This window comes from Acipenser ruthenus, unplaced genomic scaffold (genome assembly GCF_902713425.1).
Source record: "Acipenser ruthenus unplaced genomic scaffold, fAciRut3.2 maternal haplotype, whole genome shotgun sequence".
Taxonomy (NCBI): Eukaryota; Metazoa; Chordata; class Actinopteri; order Acipenseriformes; family Acipenseridae; genus Acipenser; species Acipenser ruthenus.
Window position 1 is genome coordinate 5,001 of NW_026708298.1, and position 10,000 is coordinate 15,000.

The 10,000-nt window shown below is 46.5% G+C and overlaps 2 protein-coding genes across 8 annotated transcripts in view; one reads left to right on the forward strand and one right to left on the reverse strand.

Annotated features, from left to right (window-relative positions):
• Nucleotides 1-1,586: 1,586 nt before the first annotated feature.
• Nucleotides 1,587-2,852, forward strand: LOC131730550 (distal membrane-arm assembly complex protein 1-like). Of its 3 annotated transcripts, none has more exons than XR_009324099.1 (3): nt 1,587-1,632; nt 1,920-2,138; nt 2,517-2,852. XR_009324099.1 is itself a non-coding variant. In XM_059020690.1 (2 exons), exons 1-2 carry the CDS (start codon nt 1,922-1,924, stop codon nt 2,579-2,581), a joined length of 282 nt encoding a protein of 93 aa, XP_058876673.1. In that variant the 5' UTR covers nt 1,594-1,921; the 3' UTR covers nt 2,582-2,852. The 3 variants fall into 3 exon arrangements, 1 of the variants encoding a protein (XP_058876673.1); XR_009324098.1 differs by having other exon boundaries at nt 1,594-1,818; XM_059020690.1 differs by having other exon boundaries at nt 1,594-2,138.
• The window catches only part of LOC131730548 (UBX domain-containing protein 1-like), a 14,467-nt gene continuing 7,155 nt past the window's right edge, over nt 2,689-10,000 (reverse strand). For all 5 annotated transcript variants that reach the window (XM_059020686.1, XM_059020685.1, XM_059020684.1 and 2 more), the window contains exons 8-10: nt 9,823-9,945; nt 9,306-9,486; nt 2,689-3,058 (exon numbers count right to left, since the gene is read on the reverse strand). In XM_059020686.1, coding sequence (XP_058876669.1) covers nt 3,018-3,058; nt 9,306-9,486; nt 9,823-9,945 — 345 coding nt within the window. In that variant the 3' untranslated portion in view covers nt 2,689-3,017. The remainder of the gene's footprint in view (nt 3,059-9,305; nt 9,487-9,822; nt 9,946-10,000) is intronic.

Genomic DNA, 10,000 nt, shown 5'->3' on the forward strand with positions numbered 1-10,000 from the left:
TACAATTATGCTGCAGTAATTACAAATAGAATTACGATTACATTAAAAAAAAGTAACAAACTAAACAGCTGGACACATTAACATGTTCAGTGTATTTATTCTGCATAGCCACGCAATATAAATCACAGGTACAAATACTCAGCCAGCGTTATATCACATTATACATGAACTGCACGCTGCCTGGACTGAGAGGATCAGCGCGGAGCGGCGCTGCACATGCGACAGTGGCGCCATCTGGTGGATCACAAAACAAGGAATTATAATTTTTCCGCAAAACATCCCAGATTTTTTGCCACACTGTGCTGACCTTTGATTCGCTATAACAATAACCTGCCGCTGTAAACCTTTACAACGCTGCACGCAAAACAAACGTATGGATTAAAATATATATATACGTAAATAAATATTCAGCAATTAATTAATTAGTTAATTAATTAATTAAAAAGCATAACAGGTTACATATTTAAAATGCTGTACGCGTACATTATAACGCGCTTACGGTCGAAGACATTACACAGAAAAAAATCAAACTATATTGGGTTTTTCTGACAAACAAACATTATGTGGTATAATATATCGGAGGTACGTCTATCCCACAACCCCCCTCTGATGTTCACATTGACCGTAGAGTGCTTTGCGATTCTGCTCTCCCCAAATCAAACGCGGAAAAAAACACGGGGGTGTTTTCAAATTCAGGCTGTATTTTATTCCGGGGGGTCCGGACGGGTTCTGTGAACATGAGCAGCATCAGATGGATCACGTATTCGGGGATTTTGTCCGGGGCGATCGGAGTGGTGTGCGGATTTTGGATGATAACGTCACCGGGCGAGGAACGAAAAAAGAACATTATCAAGGTACGGTTTTTATCAACCCCCATAGCTAAGCAAATTAATAATAATAATAATAATAATAATAATAATATTAAAAGCCACTAAGACAGACGCAGGCACAGCGTTCCCCAGTTTAATAATGGGAGCTTTACAAACATGCCTCCCCTCCCGTGGCGATCCCGCTGTGATTTTACTATGGGAAACTTGTATAAGATACAGAAATGTGAATTGTTGTTGTATTATTATAGTGATTTTTTTTTTATCCCCTCCTCCTTCCCCGTCTATACCGACAGAGCCTCCCAGAAGCGAACCCGCTGCGGATGCAAGAGACTCGGCGCTTGACCGCTTTGCAGCTGCGAGTCCTCAAAGAAGCGGCGGAGACGGACGAGAACATCACCCGGAGATACAGCAAATAAAACACAACTTCATCCGTCTCCTCCCGTCCCATTATTATTATTATTAATTAGTATTATTATTTATTTATTTATTTATTAATTAGCAGACGCTGTTATCCAGGGCGATTTACAATCGTAAGCAAATACATTAAGTGTTACAATACAACAATACAAGTATTATTATTATTATTATTATTATTATTATTATTATTATTCGTACTGTTGTCTAAATATGTACGGAACTAATTTTCCAACACAAATGTTTCACACGGAATCAAAACAACAGCGGGCCACCGTCGTTGTGCACCAGCTTCCGGTAAAGAAGGTCGGATGACGTAGTAACCAATCCTCGCTTCCTGTAGGTAAGGTCACTGGGCGGAAAGCTCTTCCGGCGAAGAAGGTCAACGGTACAAAAACAGGCGCGGCCGGCGTGCGTGTTTGTGAAGCAGAAACAGATCAAAAATAAAAAGCAATCGGATAAATATGACCAGCAAATATTAACAATTAAGTTCGTGTGAACTTTAAAAAAAAAAAAAAAACACAGACTTTTTTTTTTTTAAGGGATAATTAGTACAGCCCTATTTTGAATTAGAGTTGAGTATTTTAGTCGGTAGCAGAGCGCTGTATATTAATAACGTGCCCACATTAATATCGTATTTTATTTCATTACAAAATATCTGATTTACCTCCGTAGCGATGTCTGGGCCTAGCGTCGAAAGAGACGCCTCGATCCCCGCTCTGCCGCAACCCGCTCCCCGGAAAGCGCTTTTCAGCGGCTGCTGGGGCTGTCGGGTTACCTGCGGGGCCGGGCTGCTGTGCGCCGGGGGCTACGTCTTCATGGCCGCCCGGACTGTCTTAAAGAGAGGGGGTCCCGCCAGAGTGGGGACGGTGGCACAGATCTTTTTTTCTGCGTGTAAGTTTATTTATTTTATGAACCGCTACAGGGATGGGAATCAGACTCCCGCTGCACAGCAGTGTGATCCAGTCCTGGTTTCACTGGGAGTTTAATAATCAGACACACCTGAGCTTGTTAGCTAGACACACTGGGGGCTGATCAAGCTGGTAGCAGTGAAACCTGGACTGGATCACACTGCTGTGCGATGGGAGTCTGATTCCCAGCCCTGATCATATTTGTTATAAATTAAAACTCTGTGTTTAAACCAGGAATGGATCACGCTGCTGTGCAAATGGGGGGGCTTGGCTTATATTTTCATTCCTGGAGTAATTCTGTCTGTGCTGGCTTGTAAACAAATGCTTTCTTTATTTATTTTGATATCCGTCTTGTTTTCAGGTTTGGCATCGTGGGGGATTGTGATCCTCGCTGATCCGGTTGGAAAATCTCAGAGGAAAACCTGAAAAAAAAGAGTGTGTTTCGTTCTCTTGTATGACAGACCCCACCGCACCCCAACACATCAAAGACTGCCAGAGAACGACTCTGAAAAAAAACGAGGCTCACACCGAGGTTCGGTCAGCGATCGCTTTTAATTGGCCAGCGCGAGAAGCGAAGAAAAGAGTTATAATTAAGAACAGTAAATCAAGGATTGAGAAACCAAAAAAAAAATAAAACTAATAATAATAATAATAATAATTCAAGTCCAATTATTATTCACCATTTTGTACAAACTGCTTCTTTTGTGTGTGTTTCATTTTTTTAATAGTCCCGAGTGTTTTGTTGCGTTTGAGTTTTTCCGTCCCGGATCATGCTTCTCTCTCTCCTGGTCAGAGGGGGCGGGGCTATGCTTGGGTTCAGGTCATGTGACGTCTCTCTCTTGGTGTCTGATCTTTATTTTCTTTACTTCTTGGCAACCATTAAGACTGCTGAAGGAACCAGACCTGTGAAACACAGAAACAAACTGAATCAATACAGCAGCTCGCCTGTGTCTCTGTATACAGACCGTGTGTCTCAGTGTATTAATACAGCAGCTCGCCTGTGTCTCTGTATACACACCATGTGTCTCAGTGTATTAATACAGCAGCTCGCCTGTGTCTCTGTATACAGACCGTGTGTCTCTCAGTGTATTAATACAGCAGCTCGCCTGTGTCTCTGTATACAGACCGTGTGTCTCTCAGTGTATTAATACAGCAGCTCGCCTGTGTCTCTGTATACAGGCCGTGTGTCTCTCAGTGTATTAATACAGCAGCTCGCCTGTGTCTCTGTATACAGACCGTGTGTCTCTCAGTGTATTAATACAGCAGCTCGCCTGTGTCTCTGTATACAGACCGTGTGTCTCTCAGTGTATTAATACAGCAGCTCGCCTGTGTCACTGTATACAGACCGTGTGTCTCTCAGTGTATTAATACAGCAGCTAGCCTGTGTCACTGTATACAGACCGTGTGTCTCTCAGTGTATTAATACAGCAGCTCGCCTGTGTCTCTGTATACAGACCGTGTGTCTCTCAGTGTATTAATACAGCAGCTCGCCTGTGTCTCTGTATACAGACCATGTGTCTCTCAGTGTATTAATACAGCAGCTCGCCTGTGTCTCTGTATACAGACCGTGTGTCTCTCAGTGTATTAATACAGCAGCTCGCCTGTGTCTCTGTATACAGACCGTGTGTCTCTCAGTGTATTAATACAGCAGCTAGCCTGTGTCTCTGTATACAGACCGTGTGTCTCTCAGTGTATTAATACAGCAGCTCGCCTGTGTCTCTGTATACAGACCGTGTGTCTCTCAGTGTATTAATACAGCAGCTAGCCTGTGTCACTGTATACAGACCGTGTGTCTCTCAGTGTATTAATACAGCAGCTCGCCTGTGTCTCTGTATACAGACCGTGTGTCTCTCAGTGTATTAATACAGCAGCTCGCCTGTGTCTCTGTATACAGACCGTGTGTGTCTCAGTGTATTAATACAGGAGCTCGCCTGTGTCTCTGTATACAGACCGTGTGTCTCAGTGTATTAATACAGCAGCTCGCCTGTGTCTCTGTATACAGACCGTGTGTCTCTCAGTGTATTAATACAGCAGCTCGCCTGTGTCTCTGTATACAGACCGTGTGTCTCTCAGTGTATTAATACAGCAGCTCGCCTGTGTCTCTGTATACAGACCGTGTGTCTCTCAGTGTATTAATACAGCAGCTCGCCTGTGTCTCTGTATACAGACCGTGTGTCTCTCAGTGTATTAATACAGGAGCTCGCCTGTGTCTCTGTATACAGACCGTGTGTCTCTCAGTGTATTAATACAGCAGCTCGCCTGTGTCTCTGTATACAGACCGTGTCTCTCAGTGTATTAATACAGCAGCTCGCCTGTGTCTCTGTATACAGACCGTGTGTCTCTCAGTGTATTAATACAGCAGCTCGCCTGTGTCTCTGTATACAGACCGTGTGTCTCTCAGTGTATTAATACAGCAGCTAGCCTGTGTCGCTGTATACAGACCGTGTGTCTCTCAGTGTATTAATACAGCAGCTCGCCTGTGTCTCTGTATACAGACCGTGCGTCTCTCAGTGTATCGCCTGTGTCTCTGTATACAGACCGTGTGTCTCTCAGTGTATTAATACAGCAGCTCGCCTGTGTCTCTGTATACAGACCGTGTGTCTCTCAGTGTATTAATACAGCAGCTCGTCTGTGTCTCTGTATACAGACCGTGTGTCTCTCAGTGTATTAATACAGCAGCTCGCCTGTGTCTCTGTATACAGACCGTGTGTCTCAGTGTATTAATACAGCAGCTCGCCTGTGTCTCTGTATACAGACCGTGTGTCTCTCAGTGTATTAATACAGCAGCTCGCCTGTGTCTCTGTATACAGACCGTGTGTCTCTCAGTGTATTAATACAGCAGCTCGCCTGTGTCTCTGTATACAGACCGTGTGTCTCAGTGTATTAATACAGCAGCTCGCCTGTGTCTCTGTATACAGACCGTGTGTCTCTCAGTGTATTAATACAGCAGCTCGCCTGTGTCTCTGTATACAGACCGTGTGTCTCTCAGTGTATTAATACAGCAGCTCGCCTGTGTCTCTGTATACAGACCGTGTGTCTCTCAGTGTATTAATACAGCAGCTCGCCTGTGTCTCTGTATACAGACCGTGTGTCTCTCAGTGTATTAATACAGCAGCTCGCCTGTGTCTCTGTATACAGACCGTGTGTCTCTCAGTGTATTAATACAGCAGCTCGCCTGTGTCTCTGTATACAGACCGTGTGTCTCTCAGTGTATTAATACAGCAGCTCGCCTGTGTCTCTGTATACAGACCGTGTGTCTCAGTGTATTAATACAGCAGCTCGCCTGTGTCTCTGTATACAGACCGTGTGTCTCTCAGTGTATTAATACAGCAGCTCGCCTGTGTCTCTGTATACAGACCGTGCGTCTCTCAGTGTATTAATACAGCAGCTCGCCTGTGTCTCTGTATACAGACCGTGCGTCTCTCAGTGTATTAATACAGCAGCTCGCCTGTGTCTCTGTATACAGACCGTGTGTCTCTCAGTGTATTAATACAGCAGCTCGCCTGTGTCACTGTATACAGACCGTGTCTCTCAGTGCATTAATACAGCAGCTCGCCTGTGTCTCTGTATACAGACCGTGCGTCTCTCAGTGTATTAATACAGCAGCTCGCCTGTGTCTCTGTATACAGACCGTGCGTCTCTCAGTGTATTAATACAGCAGCTCGCCTGTGTCTCTGTATACAGACCGTGTGTCTCAGTGTATTAATACAGCAGCTCGCCTGTGTCTCTGTATACAGACCGTGTGTCTCTCAGTGTATTAATACAGCAGCTCGCCTGTGTCTCTGTATACAGACCGTGTGTCTCAGTGTATTAATACAGCAGCTCGCCTGTGTCTCTGTATACAGACCGTGTGTCTCTCAGTGTATTAATACAGCAGCTCGCCTGTGTCTCTGTATACAGACCGTGTGTCTCTCAGTGTATTAATACAGCAGCTCGCCTGTGTCTCTGTATACAGACCGTGTGTCTCTCAGTGTATTAATACAGCAGCTCGCCTGTGTCTCTGTATACAGACCGTGTGTCTCTCAGTGTATTAATACAGCAGCTCGCCTGTGTCTCTGTATACAGACCGTGTGTCTCTCAGTGTATTAATACAGCAGCTAGCCTGTGTCTCTGTATACAGACCGTGTGTCTCTCAGTGTATTAATACAGCAGCTCGCCTGTGTCTCTGTATACAGACCGTGTGTCTCTCAGTGTATTAATACATCAGCTCGCCTGTGTCTCTGTATACAGACCGTGTGTCTCAGTGTATTAATACAGCAGCTCGCCTGTGTCTCTGTATACAGACCGTGTGTCTCAGTGTTTTAATACAGCAGCTCGCCTGTGTCTCTGTATACAGACCGTGTGTCTCTCAGTGTATTAATACAGCAGCTCGCCTGTGTCTCTGTATACAGACCGTGTGTCTCTCAGTGTATTAATACAGCAGCTCGCCTGTGTCTCTGTATACAGACCGTGTGTCTCTCAGTGTATTAATACAGCAGCTCGCCTGTGTCTCTGTATACAGACCGTGTGTCTCAGTGTATTAATACAGCAGCTAGCCTGTGTCTCTGTATACAGACCGTGTGTCTCTCAGTGTATTAATACAGCAGCTCGCCTGTGTCTCTGTATACAGACCGTGTGTCTCAGTGTATTAATACAGCAGCTCGCCTGTGTCTCTGTATACAGACCGTGTGTCTCTCAGTGTATTAATACAGCAGCTAGCCTGTGTCTCTGTATACAGACCGTGTGTCTCTCAGTGTTTTAATACAGCAGCTCGCCTGTGTCTCTGTATACAGACCGTGTGTCTCTCAGTGTATTAATACAGCAGCTCGCCTGTGTCTCTGTATACAGACCATGTGTCTCTCAGTGTATTAATACAGCAGCTCGCCTGTGTCTCTGTATACAGACCGTGCGTCTCTCAGTGTATTAATACAGCAGCTCGCCTGTGTCTCTGTATACAGACCGTGTGTCTCTCAGTGTATTAATACAGCAGCTCGCCTGTGTCTCTGTATACAGACCGTGTGTCTCTCAGTGTATTAATACAGCAGCTCGCCTGTGTCTCTGTATACAGACCGTGTCTCTCAGTGTATTAATACAGCAGCTCGCCTGTGTCTCTGTATACAGACCGTGTGTCTCTCAGTGTATTAATACAGCAGCTAGCCTGTGTCTCTGTATACAGACCGTGTGTCTCTCAGTGTATTAATACAGCAGCTCGCCTGTGTCTCTGTATACAGACCGTGTGTCTCTCAGTGTATTAATACAGCAGCTCGCCTGTGTCTCTGTATACAGACCGTGTGTCTCTCAGTGTATTAATACAGCAGCTCGCCTGTGTCTCTGTATACAGACCGTGTGTCTCTCAGTGTATTAATACAGCAGCTCGCCTGTGTCTCTGTATACAGACCGTGTGTCTCTCAGTGTATTAATACAGCAGCTCGCCTGTGTCTCTGTATACAGACCGTGTGTCTCTCAGTGTATTAATACAGCAGCTCGCCTGTGTCTCTGTATACAGACCGTGTGTCTCTCAGTGTATTAATACAGCAGCTAGCCTGTGTCTCTGTATACAGACCGTGTGTCTCTCAGTGTATTAATACAGCAGCTAGCCTGTGTCTCTGTATACAGACCGTGTGTCTCTCAGTGTATTAATACAGCAGCTCGCCTGTGTCTCTGTATACAGACCGTGTGTCTCTCAGTGTATTAATACAGCAGCTCGCCTGTGTCTCTGTATACAGACCGTGTGTCTCTCAGTGTATTAATACAGCAGCTCGCCTGTGTCTCTGTATACAGACCGCGTGTCTCTCAGTGTATTAATACAGCAGCTCGCCTGTGTCTCTGTATACAGACCGCGTGTCTCTCAGTGTATTAATACAGCAGCTCGCCTGTGTCTCTGTATACAGACCGTGCGTCTCTCAGTGTATTAATACAGCAGCTCGCCTGTGTCTCTGTATACAGACCGTGCGTCTCTCAGTGTATTAATACAGCAGCTCGCCTGTGTCTCTGTATACAGACCGTGTGTCTCTCAGTGTATTAATACAGCAGCTCGCCTGTGTCTCTGTATACAGACCGTGTGTCTCTCAGTGTATTAATACAGCAGCTCGCCTGTGTCTCTGTATACAGACCGTGTGTCTCTCAGTGTATTAATACAGCAGCTCGCCTGTGTCTCTGTATACAGACCGTGTGTCTCTCAGTGTATTAATACAGCAGCTCGCCTGTGTCTCTGTATACAGACCGTGTGTCTCTCAGTGTATTAATACAGCAGCTAGCCTGTGTCTCTGTATACAGACCGTGTGTCTCTCAGTGTATTAATACAGCAGCTCGCCTGTGTCTCTGTATACAGACCGTGTGTCTCTCAGTGTATTAATACAGCAGCTCGCCTGTGTCTCTGTATACAGACCATGTGTCTCTCAGTGTATTAATACAGCAGCTAGCCTGTGTCTCTGTATACAGACCGTGTGTCTCTCAGTGTATTAATACAGCAGCTCGCCTGTGTCTCTGTATACAGACCGTGTGTCTCTCAGTGTATTAATACAGCAGCTAGCCTGTGTCTCTGTATACAGACCGTGTGTCTCTCAGTGTATTAATACAGCAGCTCGCCTGTGTCTCTGTATACAGACCGTGTGTCTCTCAGTGTATTAATACAGCAGCTCGCCTGTGTCTCTGTATACAGACCGTGTGTCTCTCAGTGTATTAATACAGCAGCTCGCCTGTGTCTCTGTATACAGACCGTGTGTCTCAGTGTATTAATACAGCAGCTCGCCTGTGTCTCTGTATACAGACCGTGTGTCTCAGTGTATTAATACAGCAGCTCGCCTGTGTCTCTGTATACAGACCGTGCGTCTCTCAGTGTATTAATACAGAAGCTCGCCTGTGTCTCTGTATACAGACCATGTGTCTCTCAGTGTATTAATACAGCAGCTAGCCTGTGTCGCTGTATACAGACCGTGTGTCTCTCAGTGTATTAATACAGCAGCTAGCCTGTGTCTCTGTATACAGACCATGTGTCTCAGTGTGTCTCGGTGTGTATAGTCTCTCAGTCTCTCTCTCAGTGTCTCGGTGTGTCTCAGTCTCTCTCTCGGTGTGTCTCAGTCTCTCGGTGTGTAGTCTCTCAGTGTCTCTCTCAGTGTGTCTCAGTCTCTCTCTCGGTGTCTCTCAGTCTCTCTCTCGGTGTCTTCCTCACCCAGCTCCTGCAGTGGCGTCTCCATGTCCTCCTCAGTGAATTGTCTCCTGGGGAAGGGGGTGAGCAGTGTGAACTCCTCGGCCCCGTCGGTCCGGTTCAGCTCCACGTAGAGCCGCACTGCGGCCAGCGGCTCCCGGGCCTTGAACGCACTGGTCAGCGCCGAGCCGTCCAGCAAGCGCACCTGGGGGGGGGGGTCACACCAGCGATGGGAACAAGACTCCTACTGCACAGCAGTGTCACCCACTCCATTAAACTCAGGGTGTCAGAATGAAAACTACGACTCCCAGCATGCCTCAGCACCAGCAGTACCAGTGAGGGAGGCTGGGAGCTGTAGTTCTTTAATACAGAACAGCTGGCATCAACCAGCAGTCACAACAGGGCCTGCAGTATAGGTGTGTTTACACTGGAAGCACTGCATCACAGTAAAAACGGCTCCCAGCATGCCTCAGCAGCAGCGAGGGATGCTGGGAGCTGTAGTTCTTTGCACAGTGAGTCAGGGGAGGGTCTGCTGACATACCTGTATCCTGCACTCATCGTATTCCCTCTTGGCTGGGGGGGGGCCCTGGCTGGCGGGCGGGGAGGTGGGAGGGGCCTCCACTGGGGGGGTCACGGGGGCAGCTCTGGAGCAACCCCCTCCAAACTGGGAACGAGAAACGAGAGAGAGAGAGAGAGAGAGAGAGAGAGATGCAACTCTT

What these genes read in the sequence shown, in the direction of transcription:
- LOC131730550 (XM_059020690.1), top strand. Translation starts at nt 1,922, where the DNA reads ATGTCTGGGCCTAGCGTCGAAAGAGACGCCTCGATCCCCGCTCTGCCG. An exon ending in ACAGATCTTTTTTTCTGCGT is followed by an intron (nt 2,139 to 2,516) that starts GTAAGTTTATTT and finishes TCTTGTTTTCAG; the next exon opens with GTTTGGCATCGTGGGGGATT.